We start from the raw sequence: 24,166 nt of genomic DNA, 5'->3' as shown, positions 1-24,166 counted from the left end.
CAGTCATCTCTTATACCACACAGTCACCCCTTATACCACACAGTCACCCTTATACTACGTAGCCATTCCTTATAACATATAGTCACCCCTTATACCACACAGCCATTCTATAACATATAGTCACCCTTTATACCACAGTCACCCTCATACCACACAGTCACTCTTTATACCACACAGTCATCCCTTATACCACGTAGCCATTCCTTATAACATGAAGTCATCCCTAATACCACGTAGCCATCTCTTATACCACACAGTCACCCTTATACTACAAAGTCATCCCTTATACCACGTAGCCATCCCTTACAACACGTAGCCATCTCTTATACCATACAGTAACCCTTATACCACACAGTCATTCCTTATACCACACAGTCATCCTTTGTAGAATAGTTCTGTACTTAATTTTTGGCTGTGGGTGAACGAAAGTGAAAACCCCCAGTAAAATGTCATTTCAGTTTAAAGCAAGTATTAGTGGAAACCTTGATAAGACAATGTGTTCCAAGCTTCGATTTCAGGGGCTTTAATAATAAAGTGATATCAAGTTTTTCTCCATAAAAATGAGACGTAAGTGGATGAGAAAGATTTCAACAATATTGGGCCACTATACATGCCCATGCATATAATAAGGGGTATTTTTGTCGTATGATTAATGTCTCGAACATGGAAGCCATTTGTACATTTCACGCATTGTGTTTGTGATACCTGTATTAATTCTGTAAAAATGCATCGAGTCAAGAAGGTTGAGACGAAAAAGATTTTGACCCAAGTTAATTTTCCCTGGATGTTTAAATACAATGCAAAGTGCATGCATAAGCTCACCCTATGTTTTCACGCCGAAGACCCGGGTTCGATTCCCCACATGGGCACAATGTGTTAAGCCCATTTCTGGTGTCCCCCGCCGTGATATTGCTGGAATATTGCTAAAAGCGGCGTAAAACTAAACTCAGTCAGTCAGTCACCCTATGTTTTCACTAGACAAAACGACCTGTTCCACTCATGTGGGTAATTATTATATCAACGATGTCTCGTCATTTTGATACCAATAGGATCAAACATTTCAGGTATGCCAGATAGGTCCCTTACATTGTCTCCTCTTTAAGTTTTATACGTTTTGGACACCAAAGTGATGACTACCATACAAACAAGGATGCCAGCTCTTCTGTGAGCTGGACCTATGTTTGTTATTAATTTTGATAATAGCCTTTGTGAGAATAAGATCTCTTTGTTATTCACATCCATTAATTAAGAATAACCTTCAGAATACCAAATGGAAATATCTTTTACATATTTTCTCTGTATTAGTATTAACGACATTGAAATAGATCTCATTCTCATTAATAAGTTTCTGTTTTTCAGAAATAATTAGAACATCCAACAACGTCTTCATGCAAAACATCAGTAAGGTATCAAACCACTGCTTATCCATCACATTTGATTAATGGTGGAAGGGCAACAACACCAAGGCCATCATTGAACAATTAATGAAGGCACCTTCAGTATGACTCCACGTCCTGCTAAATGTACCTTACTTTATTTCAGGATTACTAGCAACGATCGGCAACGTGTTGGTGCTGCACCTTCAGGATGACTCCACGTCCTGCTAAATGTACCTTACTTTATTTCAGGATTAATAGCAACGATCAGCAACTTGTTGGTGCTGCACTTTCATGTTGAATCCACGCCCTGCTAAATGTACCCTACTTTATTTCAGGATTACTAGCAACGATCGGCAACGTGTTGGTGCTGGTGGTGTTCTACAAGCACAAGAAGTTGAGGAAGAATCCTCACAATCAGCTGCTTCTGAACCTTGTGATCTCCGACTTGGGCATCTCTCTGTTTGGCTACCCACTAACAACCTCGTCTAATTATGCCGGCAGATACCTGTACGGGAAGGTGGGATGTGTCATTCAAGGCTTCATGACTTTCACCCTGGCACAGACCGATATGAACACCCTGGCGTGTTTGAGTATCTACCGTTTCATTTCAGTATGCATGCCGGGGGATGGTAAGACTTGTAACAGTTTTAAATCGTAAATATACTGAGGGAAACAAGTTAAGGGAACTCCACTTCATTTCAGTGTTCCTTTATTTATTCTCAGACTTCCTCCCAAAGCGCTATTCGAAGCATGTGATGAAAACTGGAAAATAGTAAATGAAACTGGTCAATACACGAACTACTTTCACAAAACTCAATATACACCATGCGAATCCTAAAACGTTAACATTTCATTAATGACGTCGTTGCGAGTTTAGTCACAATCATATGCCCCGTCATATACGACCTTCACCTTAAGCTTGGTGTGCCGCTAAGTATTCTTACGCGAATGCTCGATTCTCTTCATATAAATTCACGTACGATTTGCTTCAGAATCTTTTATTTGAGTAAGTTTAAGATTGACATTACACGATAAAGAGATTATTAACCTCGTGTGTGTCCGTGTCATTGATATCATATATTAGGCATAAAAAATATGTATTCGCCAAAAGCTCGCATAATACATTTTGTTATTCCTAATATAAAATTTAAGATATTAATGATACGGAAAACAGGAGGTTATTACCCTCTATGTATGGTATTATGTAATAATGGTAAGTACAAATCATCCCAAACGAATTAGAGAACGTCAAACATTGGAATTGATGTGTGCCCGAAAAGATAAGATACAGTCGTCTGAAAAAATCGACTTCCTTTGAATATAGATAATATTAAAATTACATCAGTAATTCCTGTTATAATTTTGACAATGTCTGTTTCCGACATATGTGCAATGTAGAAATATGTTATTCAGCATGACGGAAGGCGCAGCACTCACTCACACACGCAGCCACTCGCTCACTCACGCAAACACTCATTCACACTCACATAAACACGCATGCAACCACTCACTCACACACGCAAACACTCATTCACACTCACATAAACACGCATGCAACCACTCACTCACTCACGCAAACACGCATTCACACTCACATAAACACGCATGCAACCACTCACTCACTCACGCAAACACGCATTCACACTCACATAAACACTCAATCACACAACCACTCACTCACGCAAACACTCATTCACACTCACATAAACACGCATGCAACCATTTACTCTCGCAAACACTCACTCACACTACTCACGTACACAACCACTCTCTCAAGCAATCACGCAACCACTCACACACTCACGTAGGCAACCAAAGCCACTCACACAATCAATCACGTAGGCACACACCACTCTCTCAAGCAATCACACACATCTCACGTAGGCAACCACTCTACGCAACCACTCACACACTCACGTAGGCAACCACTCTCTCACGCAACCACTCACACACAATCACGTAGGCAACCACTCTCTCACGCAATCACTCACACACTCACGTAGGCAACCACTCTCTCACGCAACTCACTCACACAATCACGTAGGCAACCACTCTCTCACGCAATCACTCACACACTCACGTAGGCAACCACTCACACTCACACATCACGTAGGCAAACCACTCTCAAGCAACCACTCACAGGCAACCACTCACGTCACGTAGGCAACCACTCTCTCACGCAACCACTCTCACGTAGGCAACCACTCTCTCAAGCAACCACACACAATCACGTAGGCAACCACTCTCTCACGCAACCACTCACACAATCACGTAGGCAACCACTCTCTCACGCAACCACTCACACACTCACGTAGGCAACCACTCTCTCACGCAACCACTCACACAATCACGTAGGCAACCACTCTCTTTCAAGCAACCACTCGCACACACTCACGTAGGCAAACCACTCTCTCAAGCAAACACTCACTCACACACTCACTCACCTACTCATTCCATTATCACCAGTCATACATCAGTATATACTACCCATCAAAAGTTTAGACTCACTAGTGTAACTGTAGCCACTTACTTCAGTCAATGTTCTAAACTTGATTTTGCAAAATATTCCATACTGTTTATGGGTACTGTTCACACATGAACTGACGGATTGTAAAACAAATTCGTAACGTTGAAAAGTTTATTGTTATGGATTCAATAAATGATGAAACTCAGTGAAAATTGGCGCATTCTTAACAAACCTTTACACCAAAACGCAGCTGTTCACATGCACGATACTTGCACATGCTTTACAGCAATTTGATGCATGATTCTCGTGCGATTTATCTGCATAAGGTTTGCAGTTGTTCCCCAAGTTAGTGGAGAAATTCATCTTCGATGTTACCATATATATATACATAACATATAGTGAGTGTTTTAAGTGAGTGTAAACTTTTGATGGGTAGTATATAATCGACCTCTCTATTCTACGTGTACTTCTATGGATGTCAAAATAGTGTCACAGGCAAAATAAAAATTCAAAACTCATATGTTTACCTTTAGTTCACCGCCTTACCCGTTCCGTGACGATCAAAGTGATAATATTCCTGTGGCTGTACTCCCTGTTATGGACCGTTCCGCCGCTTCTGGGGTGGAGCGCCTACACTTACGAACCCTTCGGTACCTCCTGCAGCATCGACTGGGATGACAAGGAATCCGGAGCCGTCGCCTACACGTGGTGCCTTATAATTTACTGCTACATCGTCCACATCCTCATCATCGCTTACTGCTACTACAAGATCGCAATGAAGGCCAGGGATGTCCACTCCAGGCTCAAACATTTTACCATTGGGGGAATATGCAACTCCGATTCCATGTGCCTGCGACGTGTTCACATGGAGAGGAAATCAAGCCTTGTAAGTTCCAATTTCAAATGTCCCGTTCCATTTTGTCAAAATAGCTCTTATAATACTATCTGCTACTTGTGTACGTAGGGTGGTGGGGGTAGCCTAGTGGTTAATGCGTTCGCTCGTCATGCCGAAGACACGATTTCGATTCCCAACCTGGGTACAATGTGTGAAGCCCATTTCTGGTGTCCCCCATCCTGATGTTGCTGGAAAAAGCGGCGTAAAACTAAACTCACTCTCTCATTGCTGAGGGAAAAATGGCTTTGTCGTCTAAAGAGCAGCCATTGGTTGCGCAGAGTTGCTTCCCTTTGTCACGCCAGGAACCTATGATCGATGGTTCTAATCCAGGTTGTCTAAGGGGTAGCGTTGTGATTAAAGCGTTCGCTTCTCAAGCCAAAGAACCTGGGCCCTTATTCTCGAAATGTTCGTAGCCCTAAGAATTCTTAACTTTGATCGTAGCCAATGTGTTAAGAATGGGCTTAAGAAGTTCATAGGGCTACGAAGGTTTCGAGAATAGCTTGCCTGATTCGTATCCCCAGATGGGTACAATGTGTGATTTCCATTTCCCAACGTCCTTGAATATTGCTAAAAGCGGCGTAAAACCTAACTCATTTACTCTCTTTCCAACAGGGGACACGCAAATTGAAATATATATTTCAAAAGTTCAATAAAAGGCCTGGTTTTGTTAAATGTGTGTATAAACAGGATACGTTAAAGTGGAACTTTTAGTTTCATTGTGCATGCTTACGATCGCCGTTAGTGTGATCAGTTTGTTTTAGTCGTTTGTTGTTTAACGTCGCCCCCCGCAGTGTTTACGTAGAGCCGTAGATATTTTTCTTGGTACGTTGATCATTAAGTTAGCCTGACCAACTGATTAATTCAGTCACCTCTTCCAACCAGTACAGGATGCTGGAGGCAAATCCCTGCCCTTAATCACCACGGGTAGGGCAGACCAGCAACACATGACATGTAGGTCATCACATAACCATAGGTTTCTCCATCGTTCTTTCCCAGCTACCAATTTCACGTTGTCACAACTTTGTGGACGTTTGACGCTAACGTATGTTACATTGTCATAACGTTCTATTTAACATTAATAGTTGAATAGTTTTCCCAGTAGTGAACTTTACATAGGAAACAAAGCAGAAATTCACATCAATGTTTATTCGTCAATCTGCATGCTGTTTTGGTCGTGTGATTTCTGAAGCTGTAGCTGAATAGTGAAGAAAGAATCTCAAAGTGAAACGTTTTACAGAAAAGTCACAGCAAGTTATAAGAAACGTTAACATTGTAAGGAGCCAAAAGCATACGTTTCTTCAACGTAAATTTGCAACGTTGTTATTACGTTGTGACGTAACGTTATAAAATGACGTAATACTAACGTTGTGACAACGTTGTGTCATGACGTTACCAATCTACAACCTTCCCAACAACGTTGCGAAAAGGTTGTGTGTTAGCTGGGTATTGAATTAACAAGAGAGATATGTCTCCGCTTCAAAGTTGTCACTCGATTGGAAGTGAATCGAAAGAAAACGCCATCGGCTTCTATATTAAGTTAACGCTTGACGACGTACATCAATCACGAACTAGATACTACTAGGCATGAAATACACCAAATCGAAGATAATGACGCTACACTTGAAACAAGTGACAACAGAACGTAGGTTTTCTTGTAGCCTCTTCAAATTTCAAAATGTTTTAAACCAGTCATTTCATGTGGTGAAGATACAAAGCATAACCCTTTCATGATGTTTGGTGAAATGAAACCTCAGTATCAAAGAAACATCGTGATGTCATTAATCCATTTCAACATGTTCATTTGATAATAGCATGCTTGCAATGAGCTGTTTTCCATGTACAGCATGCTCAAAACGCAAGGCATAGAATTATATACTCAGCAGCAAAAAACAACAACACGTCAATACAAAATGAGATAGGCACTGTCAAATCATTACAGAAATTGACATTATAAGCGGATCAAAAACATTTTTTGTGTACAATATCTTGACACATCAATGAATAACACAATTTCAAGACATTACTTGAACGTTTGCAGTCCATTCAGACCCTTGACTTCAGTATCTAGTGTGACCACCACGAGCGGCAATAACTGCAGCACAGCGTTTATGCATGAAGTGCACAAATCGATTGATGAAGGCCATTGGCACCTGGAACCACACTCTGAGAAAGGGCTGGCGCAGTAAATCGGCTGTGTTCGGCCTTGGTATTATATTATTCAGTTTCCTCTGAATTCATCCCAAAGATATTCCATTGGGTTTAAATCAGGAGTAAGGGATGGCCACTGCATAATGTTGACACCGTTCTGCTGTAGGAAGTCCCGCGTAGCTCTGGCAGTATGGGCCCGGGCGTTATCATACTGGAAAATGTTGTTCCGGTGACGTGCGAAATGTGGTATGACGTGTGGTCTGAGAGCTTGGTCTATGTAGCGCACCGCTGTGATGCCGCCTCCTCTCCCTGGACCAAGATTCTGGAACACCACCGGACCCACTCTCTGGTTCAGGCCTATTCCACCCTATACCACGATGCTTGCACCTCCCCATGAGTCTCTTTCCATAACACATTGGTCTGAGTAACGCTGGCCACGTTGTCGCCATATTCCTGTTCTGCCATTTGCAGTTGATACGCAGTACCGACTCTCATCTGTGAACAGAACAGTTCTCCATTGCCTGTATCGCCAGTTTTGTTGTAGACGTTCACGCCGATGACGAGGGGTGAGGATAGGTCCACGGTAAGGTCTACGGCAATGGAGGTTTTCGCTGTTAAGACGTCGGCGTACTGTATCAGTACTGATTGGTCTTCCGTGTGTTCCCACTGTCTGGCGTGCTGTTTCGGATGCCTGCATGAAGGGATTCTAAACATGCTGTCGCACAACCTGGCGGTCTTGTCGTCTTGTGGTCACCCTTGGTCTGCCAGTACGGAGGCGATCATTTGTGGTGTTGGTGGCCCGGAAACGATGCTGCAGCCTATAGATGGTCCGAACGTTGACCTGGAAGTGATTGGCAACGGCTTGTGCAGTGTGGCCAGCTTCAAGTCTTCCTAGCGCCTGGTTCCTCTGAGCTGTCGTGAGTCGCGACATCCTGCTAATACCCCCTTCACACTTGAGGCGGAATGAGCCAGAATGCCGTCGGAATGAAAATTCCTGGAGATTCCTGGAAATTCGAACTGCATTTTAAAACTTCTTACTCCATTCCCAATGCACTCCAACTATTCGTGTCAATTCTTGTAACATGCCCGAATGTTTTGAACATGTTCAAAACTTTCGAGGTACATTCGAAGTGGAAAAATATCGAACAACATTTGAAGTGCGTTCTAACTGCATTCTAAGTATTCTTACTGCATTCTAACTGCATTCTAAGTATTCTGAACGTATTCGAGGGAGAATCTAAAAAGCAAGCCACTTCAAATCCTGCAAGAATGTCCCGAATGCGCCTCGAATGTAATTTAGGTGGAATACTCCTCAAACGTATCGGAATATTTCGGTTGCACTTGGAATACAGCTCGAATATACATCGAATGAACATCGAATACAGTCAGAACGTCTCGAATGCTCTTCAAATGAGCCCTGGAGTCATAAGAACACCGCCGAATCCCTTAAAAACGTCACTTAAACTTCAGACATCATTCACATCTTCAAGCTGCGCAAGTTGTCTCCAGCCTCCTGGCACCACGTTGTGCTGCTCATCTTCCTCATCCACCATACCATTGTGGAGATTAGGATAACGAGTCCACATCAAGTTGTGCAGGCAGACACAGCATGCAATGATGTCCTTCACAACGGAAGACATTGGCAGCATGGTGGTGAGGAGGATTTGCCAACTGTGGGCCATGATTCCAAATGCATTTTCCACTACCCTTCGGCCCCTACTGATCCTGTAGTTGTTGATTCTCTCGTCTCTCTAGAGAGTCCTATGACCATACGGTTTCATCAAGAAGGCTCTTAATCCAAAGGCATCATCTCCCAGAATAAAGCATGGCATACGCTAGTCATCTTGTGGTAAGGAGAACGGGTCAGGAAATCCTATGCTCCCGTCTTCAAGACAATCCTTGAGCTCGCACTTGTTGGAGATCTGAGCATCAGACATACTTCCGTAAGCACCAACGTCCGCCTACAAGGGCCATTTGGACCACAGAAAAGATGCCCTGTAGTTGTGGTACAATGAGCTGCCCTTGGCAGGTTTCCTAATGGCCACATGTTTGTCATCTAAAGCTCCTACGGCATGAGGTATATTCCACCTGTTTCTCAATACCTCTTCAATGGGTGTCCATTCTTCTGGAGTGGTTGGGCAGATGATAACCTCATCCTTGTATTCCCCCAAATGCCCTTTTGATTGTGTCCCTTGCCACGCGGAAGCTGTACATGGTGCTGGGGCATCACCTGAAGCCAGCAACCTCAACGTGATGGCTAGCTTCAAGCCTGGAGGTAGCACCTTTCTCATATATGTATCCTGCTTCTGTATTCTTGGTCCCACTTTCTTCACCAACTCATCAAACATGGCAGGCTTCATCCTAAGGTAGTTGAAGAATGACTGCTTGTCCCCAACTCTGAGCTCTTCCATCAGTCTTGTGTAATGTCAAACAACCTCCTCCTTTCTTCTGTCAGCCATGGTCTGGTCTGGAATCTCCTGGGTCTTTTCCTGTTTCTTTTCCACATCTCTTTCAATCTGGGCTTGCTGGAGGACAGCAATCGGGAGCACCGCAACATGGTCCAGGTGGTCCATACTCTATGGGAGTTGGGCAGTGACTGATGAATAGTCCAGATTCAACCGGTTTTTATACCACATCGTGGAAAATTCCGGCAGCATTCTTGATGCATACCGGACATTCGTGATACATTCTAAGTGCATTTGAAGGACATTTGAAATATTCAAGCTGCATTCTGTTTTAATTCTTTAACACTCGACCCATATTCGGGGGCCATTCCAAGAAGGTTCTGAGTGCATTCTATGTAAATTCGTGCAGCATTCGAGGAACTTTCCAACTGAAATTCGAGTGCTATTCACGCAGCAATCGAACCGGACTCGTACTGCAGTCGAAATTCATTTTAAGTATTCTTAGTGTATTCTAACGGCGTTCTAGTTATTCCTACTGCATTCCGTTTCATTCAAACTGCATTCGTGATCTAGTACATTTGGAATGAGTAAGAATAATTCGAGGCGGGTTCGAAGTGCGTTCTACGTATTCCAACAGCATTCTTACAAAGCTTGAAAAAAAATGTTTATTTAGACATTCTCTCCCGAATGCGGTTCGAATTTTGGAAATATTTTTTTTCTGGCTGATTCTCCTTGATTCCTGTCAATTCGAAATAAGTGTGAAGGACCCTTAACGTTGTAATGTGAATGTTTCAACCAGGTTTGGGGGTGCATTTTATAGGGCTGGTCCTTGTGAACTGCACGTGCAGCATGAGTTGCATGTAAAACATGGAGAACACCGTACCATCTCCGAGATCAGGTTGCGTTTTGGAGATCATTTCCTCGGTTCCATTCTGAGTTTGGGAAGGAATGCCTTTGCTCAGGTAAAGTTGGAGATGTCAAAATATACAATCAAAACATTAAATGAGTTTACAGTTATCCGTTTCTGAGAAGGAAAATTCCAAAATGACGTTTCTTTTGCTGCTTAGTTTATAAAAACAGACGCTAAGAGATATTGAAAAACTAGAGATACATGGGACAATTAAATGATCATAGTTTGTACCCATAGGCTAATCTGAAGAAGTGAATCTTTAGTAAGGATTTAAAGGTAGAAGGTTCTGTACAGTCATGTAGATATTGAGGTAGTTGGTTCCAGGTTGTAGAGGCTGCATGCGAAAAGGACCTTTCTCCATATGTTAAAGAACATAAAGAACGAATACATGTAAGTGTTTACTGCAGCAAATATCAGCCTTTTCCAATTCTGAAAACACAGAACGTCATTCTTTTTCCGACGGTATTGGTATCAATGGTGTTTCCTATCCAGTCAATTAAATTTCACACAAACACATAATGTTCTCGACAAATCAATTATAAATCTAGCAATACAATCGTGCAGTGAATAAGTTTAGTTTTACGCAGCTTTTAGCAATATTCCAGCAATATCACGGCGGGGGCACCAGAAATGGGCTTCAAACATTGTACACATGTGGGGAATCGAACCCAGGTCTTCGGCGTGACGAGGGGACGCCTTAACCAATAGGCTACCCCAACATCCACAACACACCCCATCCCCCCCTCATGTTACAGACTTTATCGCGGACAACTTCGACGATCTGGACAAAGACATGGTTATCGTTGGATGCATCAAAAATGTTTCCAATGCGGTTTAATCGTGAAACAGGATACTGTACGGTCGTTTCTAAGCGTGTTGGACCCGGATGGTAATTGCAAATAACAACTTTCAACGCTCCAAAACTCTAAAAATATAAATATATTAATTAGCATGCTTTCTGCAGCTGTTCCGGCCTGAAAATGACTTATCTCACAATGTTCTAAATCTCCCATATCACGATTGTAAGTATTTCTTTTACGTTTTGGGATCATCTCCCCTTTGCTTTGGCAGATATCGCCATAATGTTGAAATTAGAATCTCAGTGGCTTTAGGGGCTACTATTGATGAAAGTATCAGCGAAATCGCATCAGGCGTTATGGTCGAAGCAGTACTAACGAAATTCGGTACAAATAATGATAATAACCAAGATAAAACAATGGGTCTTAGAAGAGCATTTAATTTTGATGTTTGGAGTGAGATTAAAAAACATTTATCTTCCAATTGATTAGAGCCACAAATATAAATGAGATTCTTTCTACTTCACGGGAGGAGATAGACAGAGTAGACAATCATGTCATTGCCTCAGTGAAGATTTGGTTTTAGTTCAACTGGAAACTGACTTTTCTCTGTTCGAAGAATAACAATGCATGTTATTCACATCTAATATAAATATGTGTATAAGGGATTAAAATGAAGGATGTAAAACGGGGAACATGGTATTTTAGTAAGAAATAAAGTCGGTATATGTGTTATACTTGCACATACTAATGGATCAAATAAATCAGGCCGGTTTTATATTATTTTGAACAGAGTTAAACTGCCATTGTACCCAAGTTAGGAAACAGCTACTGATAAATGCAAACCAAGACTACAGACTATAGTTCCATGAAAGCGGTGGATTTACTTCCAATACATCAGACATCAGTTTTATAATTTAGTATAACACTCAATGTTCACATTTTTCATGGTCATGTAATACTATATATATGTTACAGTCAGATTGTGAAATCAGTAATTTCGTGAAATGACTGAAAATGTCAGTCATTGCGTGAAATAACGAAGAGGGTCAGCCATTCAACTATCCCTACACTAAACGCCAAAAGAATCGTTACCCTCCTTCCTTAATGATGGAGGTACTTATCTTCAACTGGCGTTGTAATGCGTGGGCGTCCACTTCTTTGTCAACGGTGACCCCAGTCTGTCTGAAGCCCTGAATAAGTCTTATGACCGTGATACGGTGGCATCCGAGGGCGTTGGCAACAGCATTGAATGTCGACCCCTTCTGCACTGGCTCTTTCTCTCTCTTCAGCTGTTAATCATGGCATATTTCTCGTACTTGTGGATCATATTATGCATTCTAGTCTCTCTTTATACCCTATAGAATCATTCTACATGTGAAATGGATAAAAATACTGCTTGAATATTGGTGCGTTTTGGCGATTGATATTACTATGTGTAAACAGAAAATGGAAAAATGTTACTTTGCAAACAAAAATTTTAACAAAGATAATTTTAGATGTTCCCAAAAATTTTTTCACAATATCACAAACACGTTTTACTTGTTTTCACTAATGCAAATCAGCAGAAAATCTTTAAACAGCCTGAAATCTTAGGAATGATTATTGGACAATGTTACACATTCTACAACAGTTGTTTCTTGTTTTAACAGTTGAAAATGGTGACTTTAAATGGTTTATCTTTGTCTCAAAGCAGAATTGTATTTCAACCTTTCTTTTGGACATCTGAATCACTGTTATTGGTTTATTCCGGCATGGACGAAAATAGGACAATTTAACTCTTCTGAAAAAGATGCATTTCACCCTAAATATGAATGCATTTGAGAATTGTTTTTCGTGATTTGCATAAAGCTGTGTTGTTAAGCTTTCTTCTAAACTAATACCTTCTAACATATCTTTGATAGTTTTGAAGTAATTCATAAAAGTAGGAGGGTAACGTTTCTTTTGGCGCTTAGTGTAGGTAACTCCGACTTTGCATTGTTTACATCTTCCAAAAAGGATATAAGTTTGTACATTTTAGCCAACAGTCAAGCAAACGTGCATTCCAGTAATGCCATTAGATGCTAAACACGAAGATGAGCGCTAAACATACTAACTTGTGCGCTCAAGATAAATTTTATTTCATCAGGTCCCTTCAGCGCTTCCGTAAATACACACAATATAACTTTTCTTTCTTGGAATATAGCTTTGAGGTTTTAATAATTAGTCCTCAATCAGTTGAGAACTCTCACTATGAATGTACCGGAGTCTTCAAAAAGCAACACTTTCGCATTAATTGGCTTGTTCTAACGTTGAGCAGTTGTGGGTGTGATCAGGTGAACTAGGCTCTGCTGTGATCAGAAGTAGGCGGTAACTGAGCAGGAAGGTAAGATGACGAGGGTGCACGCCTATTTCCTCCAGGCAGAATACATCCTCACTGACTTCCTCTTCATTAGCAGTAGTCAGGATTGAAGGTTAATGAAGAAGAGTTGCAATAACCCTCTAATAACCTTAACATGTGTCTTCATGGTCAAGTTAAAATGTTATGAATTCATGTGTCCTTCTCTAAAGAGTAATTACTTAAAGGCACAATGTCACACATTTTCGACAATATTTTCGCCTATATTTTATATATTGGGGGATATGCACTCACTTTAGCTTCCTATTGATGAAACGTTATCTCTAACGACTTGCCTGAACCCCGACCGCGTCATACCAAAAGACGTTAAAATATGGTACTTGTTGGTCCCTGCCTGGCGCTCGGCATTAATGGGTATAACAAGGACTGGTCAGTATAATGTGTCTGAGTGGGGTATTCATGCTTCACTGCGGCATGGTATCTCAGTGGGCTAGCACTATAAAACCAGCTTCAGTCTGGGCTAGTACAAGCAGCCGCACATACACATACACACGCATGCACGTCGTCATATGAGCGAAATATTCTCAAGCACGACGTTAAACCCAATTCCACCACCACCACCCCACTTGCCTGAAATCGATAATTGAAACAGCTTGCAAACAGAGAACACTTGCCATATATGGAATGTAAACAATTGCTCCGTACATTGTCGGTGTTTGCCGAACTGGTTTCAATCACAAGTTGTGCGTACGATATTCGTAAAGGGCGCTCCAAGGGGACATAACTCTATGGGGTTCACTTGAAATAATGTTCGGCCTGTAGATGGGCGCGAGAGTCGATTTAATGCAATGTTGCATTGATTCATTCGAACTTTTAAATTTAATATTGTCATCTAAATAAAAAAAATTGTATTGATCAGCTCAGATATCATTTTAGCTTTCGGTTCCAAACGTGTGGATAGTGTTATTGAAAGGCGACTTATCGCATCGTGTTGTTGGTAGTGTTAGACTATAAACTCACTCGATTATTTTCAGGCCGTCGCCATCTAAATGGACCTTTGGTAAACAAACAAACAAACATATGCAAAACATTCGTCAAGGATTTGATGACCTTTAACAGTTTCAGATATGCATATATACTGCTACGCCAGTAATTGTTAGAGAAAAAATAAACTTTGTTTTATTGTACTCTTTTAACTATTACATATGAAAGATTTTTGGTTAGTCTTATGCGGAACACCAAATTCATTCTTAAAATACTTGTGGTTAATTAATACCGAGCGATTAAAAGTTACCTAAAAGCCGCCTACTTCATTCTCGCCCGCCAACGAAACCACAGACAGGTTACGTAACTCTGTCGCCAGAGCACTGCAGTGACGTCATATGAGGAAGGATTTTCAGTTAGTTGTATATAAAGTGTGTAGCAAGCTCGTCATTTTGATGATTTCTCGACATCAACGAAGACATGCCGAATCGTTGCGTTGTCGTTAGTTGCTCCTAGGGGTCGGGCGATGGTGTCACCATGCATAGATTTCCACAGGACCCCGCAGTTCGTGCTAAATGGGTTATGTTTGTGAGTGCGAAGCGAGCGTTGTGGAAGCCTGAAACGATATCTTACTTGTGTTCAGATCGCTTCACGGAAGTTAAAGAATCAAAACTACTTATTAGTTGTAGTAAAATATGTATATATGATTGATGACCATAAAGATTTTCCATGACACAACTTGTAACATAACGATTTCTTCCTCGGAAGCTAGGTTGTGGTCGAAGTAACAATAATATTGTAAGTATATAGTATTATATTGACACCCACCTCGCTTCCACGAGAGAAATGTTATGTTATAACCTATGTCATGCAAAATCCTATTGGCCATCAATCAAATACATATTTCACTACCAGTAGAAAGTAGTTTTGATTTTGGGTAACCGGACAAAATCCACCCCAAAATTGCCACCCCGGACAAAATCCACCTCTTCTTAAAAGAAAAATGGACAAAATCCACCCTTCTCAAATTGCTGTAGTTAAAAGTTTTAGTGTGTCCTGATCTTGGATCAAGATGTTTTTCTCAAGCATTGCAAGCATTGTTTTGATAGCATTTACGTTTTCCTAATTGGCTATTGTTCTTAGATGATGTTTCAAACATTAAAGGTTTCTCCATTTCTCACATTTTGATGACTACTTAATCCCCTTCATATATCATTTAGTAGTCTCACACTTTGATCATTACTTCATCCCCTTCATGTATCATTAAGTAGTCTCACACTTTGATCATTACTTAATCCCCTCATGTATCATTAAGTAGTCTCACACTTTGATCATTACTTCATCCCCTTCATGTATCATTAAGTAGTCTCACACTTTGATCATTATTTCATCCCCTTCATGTATCATTAAGTAGTCTCACACTTTGATCATTACTTCATCCCCTTTCATGTATCATTTAGTAGTCTCACACTTTGATCATTACTTAATCCCCTTTCATGTATCATTAAGTAGTCACACTTTGATCATTACTTAATCCCCTTTCATGTATCATTAAGTAGTCTCACACTTTGATCATTACTTAATCCCCTTCATGTATCATTAAGTAGTCTCACACTTTGACCATTACTTAATCCCCTTTCATGTATCATTAAGTAGTCTCACACTTTGATCATTACTTAATCCCCTTTCATGTATCATTAAGTAGTCTCACACTTTGATCATTACTTCATCCCCTTCATGTATCATTAAGTAGTAACACACTTTGATCATTACTTAATCCCTTTCATGTATCATTAAGTAGTCTCTAGCATTTATCCTCAGACTGGCGGATGTTCGCGACAGGGCGCCGCCATTTTTGAAAATCGTTAAGTCACGGGCTAAAGTCTGTTAGAATTAATGAGATTATGGTTTGTTTTCATCAAATTAGAAAATCAAAACTACTTTCCACTCGTAGTTAAATATGTATTTGAATCATGACCAAAAGGATTTTGCATGACACAACTTATAATATAACGGAAGCGAGGTGGGGGTCGAAGTGACAATACTGCGCGATAAATTTCTTGCTACATTCACGTGGTTAACGTCCACTCACCAGTATGTAGATACAAGTCAATGTACGTCTTTATATTTTGTCTTATAATCCTAATTAGTTTATTATCATACTTGTATGCATTTTGAAACTAAATAAAAAGCAGACGATCTGCTGATACTTATAGTGAATTTATAACAGGACTGTAATATCTAGACATTTTACAGTTTGCCAATGTGAATCATAATTCGCACACACGTCCTAGTGTATGTTGTCTGTCTCATTACACTTCACGGCGAAAATAATGATTCTGTTGAATGCTACGACAAATGAATAAAAACAAAATGCAAATATTAAAATTAAAATCGATTAAAATTATAGGAACAATATCAGGCTATAATGTCCGATATTCTTTAAAAAAGTAATTTAGTTAGCCAATAATGAGCAATCAATCAATGTATTGGCAGTTAATCCTTTGAAAGAAGGACGTTGTTTTTACGCAGACACAGACACGACAGAGTGTATTCAGTATAGATTAGTAAATCTACATACATAAACACTACCTTTTGACAAATCCGCTGTGTAAGATAAAAGTAATTAATCAATCAGCGTGTTATCGGTTAATCCTTTCATCGATGTTTATAATGTTGAGTATTTACTCCAGACACAAGAAATACCAAATCGGAACCTTTGTCGGGTAATCTAAGTGGTGTTACCACTAATTATACCTGTTATAAATTCATTAACTGACCATCAAGTGAATGATGACAAATAACATGTGTAGGTTTATACCACCTAACACGGGTTGCAATAAGGGAGTATTAATTGCTGTATTGCATGCAACTTTAATTGCATGTGAAAACTTATGGGCCGACACTGTTTTGAGAATACAAACAGAACTTCATTGTTGCATAAGAAATCCATATAAGCATTTGCTGTGTGCTAAAACTGTATGTACCTATTTACCTAAGTAAATTTTCAGATTCTTCTAGCAATGGCAAAGTAGGGTTATTTAGTTTTCGGATTGAAATAAATCAAATGTCAATTTTTAATATCATACGTAATAGACGTCATAGTTTTACATGACATGATTAAATATTGAGGTAAAAAAACACAGAAATGGGATCAATTTGGATCAGTCATTATACCATCCTGGCATTAGAAAACCTGAAAAAGCCCACACTGCTTTGATACTTTATTCCAATCAGACAAGAACTACCGGGGATATTTTCAAATAACTGCATCTGATAGGCATCCACCCTTCTTAATGTCGCACTGTTTAGGTTGAAGAAATTAACGGTAACCGTGATGAGCGAGGCTGATCATCGTTTTCGCTATCACTAGCGTCTGGCTCGAACAAATAAGTCCTAGCGACACCAAGCGATTTTGGCAGAATCGTCTATGAAAACAAGTTGTAACTCGGAAACTAGGCAAAGCAGGAGACAGAATTAAATGACAGTAGATTGTGAGAACATAAAGCTTTCATTTCTCACAACAGTTAGAATTGGTCTTCTGCAACCGATGTTTGTCGTAAGAGGCGACTAACGGGATCGGGTGGTCTGGCTCGCTGACTTGGTTGACACATGTCATCCTATCCCAATTGCGTTGGTCGATGCTCATGATGTTGATCTGGTCTGCTTGTCTGGCCCAGATTCAATTATATAAGACATCCGCCTTGTAGCTGGAATATTGCTGAATGCTTCGTTAAACTGCAGTAAAGTAATTGTTATTCATGTATCAATGAAATGGAGCGGTATTCAAATAAGCCATTACCAATCCTAGTTCAATTTATTTTGAATAAAATATGTTTACACTAATTGTTAGCACCTTCCAAAATGTAGACAATATGCTCTCATAAGTAATTTAATATAATTTTAATTTGTTTTTTTTTCTCCAGATGAGTGTGCTTTTAACAGTAACCTTCATCATCCTCTGGTCGCCTTACGCCTTCGTTTGCCTTTGGTCGGTTTATAATCCCAATCTTCCCAACTGGATCACCACATGGCCAACTATGTTTGCTAAGTTCACCTGTACCCTCAACCCTATTCTGTACTTCATGACTCATCCGACCTTCAAACGACATGTGATGGCATTGTTTCCTCAGGGAAGAGAACCACCTCCAAGAAGCGGCCAAGAAATGCGTCCTCTAGGGTAACATGTTTTCTGCCAGACACACACACTCTTAAAAAAACCAACCCGAAACGCATTAGCCTTTTTTACAAGAATTTATTGCGTTCGTTTAAGAGCAATTATCTCATGTAATTTAAGACAAATGGTTCGCCAACACAGCTAAAATCGGCGTAAACTAAACTCCCTCACTCAAACTTATATCAGCCTCATCGCCTGTGTGCTGTAACCAGGTGTCCTAAAGACACCCCACATAAATGTATGAGTGGACTACTTCTTCATTACAATGAGACCGACTTCCTGTCGCCCTAATAGCAGACAAGCCAAATTGATATACTAGTATTCTGTCAAAAGAAGACCTGGAATGTCTTCCTATGCCTGAACACTGGGGCTTTCCATCACAAAGACGTGCTATTGATTGTCCAGTTGACCGAAGCTCACCCCACTTGTATTGGATAGACAATTAATTACCATCCATTGTTCTGTGCTGGTACATGTAGGCGAGTTTGTACGCAATGAACACTTCGTGGGTTGACTGAATGCTCTTGATTGAACATTTTGTTGAAAATACTCACAACCCTGATTAAAAAATACATTGAATCATTCTTGTTGAATAAAGAATCTCAGTGTCATAAATTCAAGGTATTTCAACAGCTTTTAGAATACGATCTGCTATTTGTGTATTTGGGCGGTGGGGTAGCCTAGTGGTTCAAGCGTTCGCTTGTCACGCCGAACACCCGTGTTGGATTCACCGCATGTGTGAAGCCTATTTCTGGTGTCCCCCGTCGTGATATTGCTAGAATATTGCTAAAAGCGGCTTAAAATTAAACTCACTCACTCACTCACTCATAGACATGATTACCATAGGAGGCGATCTGGTCGATCAGATTTCTGGATTCACCGCATGTGTGAAGCCAATTTTGGTGCCCTCCGTCGTGATATTGCTGGAATATTGCTAAAAACAGAGTAAAACTAGAGTCAGTCACTCACTAACCCTCTTTGGCTTATATATATTTGTGATTTATAACATCTATAAAGAAATATCTAAATAACTACCCTCATACATCAACAGTGCGTCGTGATCGATTAACGCTGCGGATGGCTGATCAAAGTCGTCAATTATGCGTTGATGATGATTAATCACCTGGAACATTATAGACAAAATTATAGCGGCTGACAGATTAACAGAACGCTGTAGAATCGTCTTGACTGTCGCAATCAAGCCAGACACGGCGAAGGTCGATATTCTGTCTGTAATTAAGGGGCGACTAACGGGATCAGGTGATCAGGCTCGCCGACTTGTTTGACACATGCCATCGTATCCCGATTGCGTAAATCGATGCTCATGCTGTTGATCACTGGATTGTCTGGTCCAGACTCGATTATTTACAGACCACCGCCATATAGCTGGAATGTTGCTTAGTGCAGCGTAAACTAAAGTCACTCACTCACTCACTGTAATTAGGATGAAGGTAGCTTCTGGAAACACTGTCAACTCCAGGAAAATACCGGGTTTTACAAACGGAAATGCACAACTGACCGTCTTTTCGCTATAACCATAGTTCGTTATATGCGTTTCGACTAAAATATACAGGAAGTCGTCGAAACCAAAACACAAGTTCGTTATATCCACCAGTTCTTATATCGGTTAGTTCGTTACAAATGTAGTTCACTGCACTCACTTATGCCCATTGTATAAACATGACAATAAGTATCGCAATACCCAATATTTTTCATAGCATCAATACCACGAACCATAGCAAGAGAACTTACCAAACCTCGAATTAGCTTATTATTTGGATACAACGACTCTCTAGGAATAAATAAATGGCAAATCTTAACGTAAAAAGACGTACACCTGTGTTTTGTTCATAGATTCAAACCTGACAAAACTTTACTCATTTATAGTGCTGATATATCTATGGTCGTATGATGTTAACATGTGACGTCATTATCATTATTCTGTCTCGACATCCTTAGGATCACACAAGTGTCAATAATCGAGCACAATGTTAATATCTAGTGTATCCTCAGCCAACTGCAATAACATCACTGACCCTCCTTCTCATTGGCTGAATCAGACGTTGGATATGACGTTGAGGTATTGCGTTACATTCCATTGGCGGCTTGTTCCAATTCTTCAAGATTTTGTACTGGAAGATCTCCGGCATATTCTGCGACCCATAATGTCCCAAACATGCTCTATGGGACAAAGATTGGGCCAGGGCAGCATTGCTTCCAACGGCACGTTCACGATGTGGCCTAGCATTGTCATCCATGAAGAATGGCCTTGTGTCCACTCTGTTTTTAACACGCCATTTGTCATGAACGGGTGACGTCTTGTGATTCTGAGAAGGGCTACATCCTCTCTCGGGGTTGTCACTCGTGGACGACCTGAACGCCGACGATCCTTATCGTCATTGGTTTGCTGATGTTTTCTGGCCAATCCGCTCATAGTCAACCAATTTCTCTTGCAGTAGCCCTCAGTCACACACCTGTATTCTCCACTTCGATATCTTGCCACCTTTGACCAGCTGATAGTTGTGGTGGCCCCATATTTGCTTATCAACAACAAAATCAATGGTTTTTTCCAAGTTATCAAGGTGTAAGAACAGTTTCTTGTTTGTTTTAATCACATTTTCTTCATTCAAGTAAAGGATTGGGCACAAGTTATCCAATTTAGAAACAGTTTCTGAATCTTGCACGTAGTGCACGTGATGTGCGTCTTTGAACGTAGCACGTGCATATTTACACTCAATGTACTGTTCACCCGAAGGATCAAAATATTCATAACACAAACATAATCATGACCTGTTGCCATCTTATACTTCACACTAACAAACGACATGTATGCTCTTTTGACGGCTTCTAAAATATTCCTTTTTATATCTTTTCAGAACAAGCAGGGTATTTGCAACAGATCGGAACAACGCTGGTGTTTATAAAGGGAAGGAAAACCGCCTGCCAAACATGTAACCTGGCCCTCTCTTTGTTACATCTACCCGTGAAGGCCCGGGTTAGAATATTGATCTTCAGTAACCCATGCTTGTCATAAGAGGCGACTAACTGGATCAGGTGGTCAGGCTTGCTGACTTGGTTGACGCATGTCATCGGTTCTCAATTGCGTAGATCGATGCTCATGCTGTTGATCACTGGAGTGTCAGTCCAGACTCGATTATTTACAGACCGCCGCCTTATAGCTGGAATATTGCTGAGTGCGTCGTAAAACTAAACTAAACTCACTCACTCACTTTGTTTCATCACACTCAGGATATAACGAATCTCATATAGTACGAACTTCACGCACGCCAATTGTTTGTGCTTGTCATCAAAGCTCCGTACCAGCACCGTAATGGTGATCGAATGTTTTGAAAGGCCTTCTCATTATGTCCTGATGTGCCTAGATGATTGTACATTAACGAGGATGTCATCGTATAATTCATATATTAATGATAATACAAATAGTATGAAAATTATCTGGTATTTTCATATGAATGAGAGGTACATTCTAAAACATTAATTGCATTTAAAACCTCTTTGAACATTAAATACTTTAGCCAAAAATGGCTAATTTGGGAGATTTTCATGCTGTACCATGCTGCTATTTAATGTGAGGTACAGATAAAGATATTGGAAACATTTGTAAGAGTGCTACATGTGTTATGGGCTTGTATAGTCTACCATACAGACCATGAACCATACCCAATACAGCCCACGTAGTCTAATATTATTGTCGAGTCTAAGTTCGTACAGTTTCTGAAGTTCCTTTTACTTATCATAAGATAATTTAATACTTATTCTCTGTAAAATATTTTCATTTTAGGACATAGGTAGTTGAATGGGACTTGCTCATGCTTAAATGTTTTTTTGACAAATCTGCCATTTAGACTAATTGTGGCCATGTTCGCCTCCGACATGTGGAAGTCTAAGATGGTAACAGGGGCTAGTTTTCAGCATGTCTGATAATTTTTATGCCAATATACAGTATTTTAACATTTCCAGTGGCAAGACAGGGACCTTAAACTATTTTATCATCTTCCGCTATTTATCAGAGGATCATTTTCCACGGCTCCCGCCTGCTGCCGGCGACCAAACAGGCCATGATATCAGCTGCCCACTGAGCTAGACTTCTATTTATTGCATATCAAATTACCAGCTTGGGATATAACACATCTTTCCTGTTTTCCAACTCTAAGTTTTTGACTTGTGTATTGAAATGGGAGTTGATTCAAAGCTATAGGCCATTCCAGGCATGCCAGCTGATTTTGAGAGCTGATCCTGGAGTCATAAAGATCTCAGATGTTTACGACTGGTATCCCACGTGATCCTTACACCCATAGGGGAGGCAACTCTACACGGCGTGTTATGGTGCTGAAGACAACTTGGTCGACTGTACCATTCAAGTGTACTTAAAAAACATTTAGGTTCAACAGTTACAAAACATATTATGATTTTTATTATATTTACGGTTAAGTCTTAAATATGATACATGTAGTATTTTTGTAGAGTGAAACCGTAAAGGCCAAAAGAAGTGAATTATGTCTTCGTGGGGTATGCTTTTTTTATCTCCTTGATTTCTTACAATAAATTGCCCTCAAAAACCGAACCCTGTTAGGTTACAATGTGTTACTGGCTGTATCACCACTTGTTTCCTGGCTGTATCACCACTTGTTTACTGGCTGTATCACCGCTTGTTTCTTGGCTGTATCACCACTTGTTTCCTGGCTGTATCACCACTTGTTTCCTGGCTGTATCACCACTTGTTTCCTGGCTGTATCACCACTTGTTTCCTGGCTGTATCACCACTTGTTTCCTGGCTGTATCACCACTTGTTTCCTGGCTGTATCACCACTTGTTTCCTGGCTGTATCACCACTTGTTTCCTGGATGTATGACCACTTGTTTCCTGGCTGTATCACCACTTGTTTCCTGGCTGTATCATCGCTTGTTTCCTGGCTGTATCACTACTTGTTTCCTGGCTGTATCACCACTTGTTTCCTGGCTGTATTACCCGCTTGTTTCCTGGCTGTATCACCTCTTGTTTCCTGGCTGTATCACCACTTGTTTCCTGGCTGTATCACCACTTGTTTCCTGGCTGTATCACCACTTGTTTCCTGGCTGTATCACCACTTGTTTCCTGGCTGTATCACAGCTTGTTTCCTGGCTGTATCACTACTTGTTTCCTGGCTGTATCACCACTTGTTTCCTGGCTGTATCACCACTTGTTTGCCTGGCTGTATCACCACTTGTTTCCTGGCTGTAAGACCACTTGTTTCCTGGCTGTATCATCACTTGTTTCCTGGCTGTATCACCACTTGTTTGCATGGCTTAATTTGGCCATCATAATTAAACTTTTGGCATCAATCACCCACTTACCTTCACAGTTTGTTTAACCTTAAAAGCAAACGGTACAGCTAAACTATTCTTAACAAAAGGATCTGGGATAATGAGTGAGTGAGTGAGTTTAGTTTAACGCTGCACTCAGCAATATTCCAGCTATATGGCGGAGGTCTGTAAATAATCGAGTGTGGACCAGACAATCCAGTGATCAACAGCATGACCATCGATTTATGCAATTGGGAAACGATGACATGTGTCAACCAAGCCGGCAAGCCTGACCACCTGATCCCGTTAGTCGCCTCTTACGACAAGCTTGGGTTACTGAAGGTTCATTCTAACCCGGATCTT

General features: G+C 40.6%; 1 protein-coding gene across 1 annotated transcript; it reads left to right on the top strand.

Annotated features, from left to right (window-relative positions):
- Positions 1 to 560: 560 nt before the first annotated feature.
- Positions 561 to 22,600, top strand: LOC124284292 (visual pigment-like receptor peropsin). The gene is made up of 4 exons (XM_046720364.1): positions 561 to 567; positions 1,715 to 2,008; positions 4,380 to 4,732; positions 22,532 to 22,600. Exons 1-4 carry the CDS (start codon positions 561 to 563, stop codon positions 22,598 to 22,600), a joined length of 723 nt encoding a protein of 240 aa, XP_046576320.1.
- The last annotated feature ends 1,566 nt before the right edge of the window (positions 22,601 to 24,166 follow it).

The sequence above is a fragment of the Haliotis rubra genome, unplaced genomic scaffold, assembly GCF_003918875.1.
Source record: "Haliotis rubra isolate DU_JTF1 unplaced genomic scaffold, ASM391887v1 Scf333, whole genome shotgun sequence".
Classification (NCBI taxonomy): domain Eukaryota; kingdom Metazoa; phylum Mollusca; class Gastropoda; order Lepetellida; family Haliotidae; genus Haliotis; species Haliotis rubra.
This window is presented reverse-complemented; position numbering and strand designations above follow the sequence as displayed.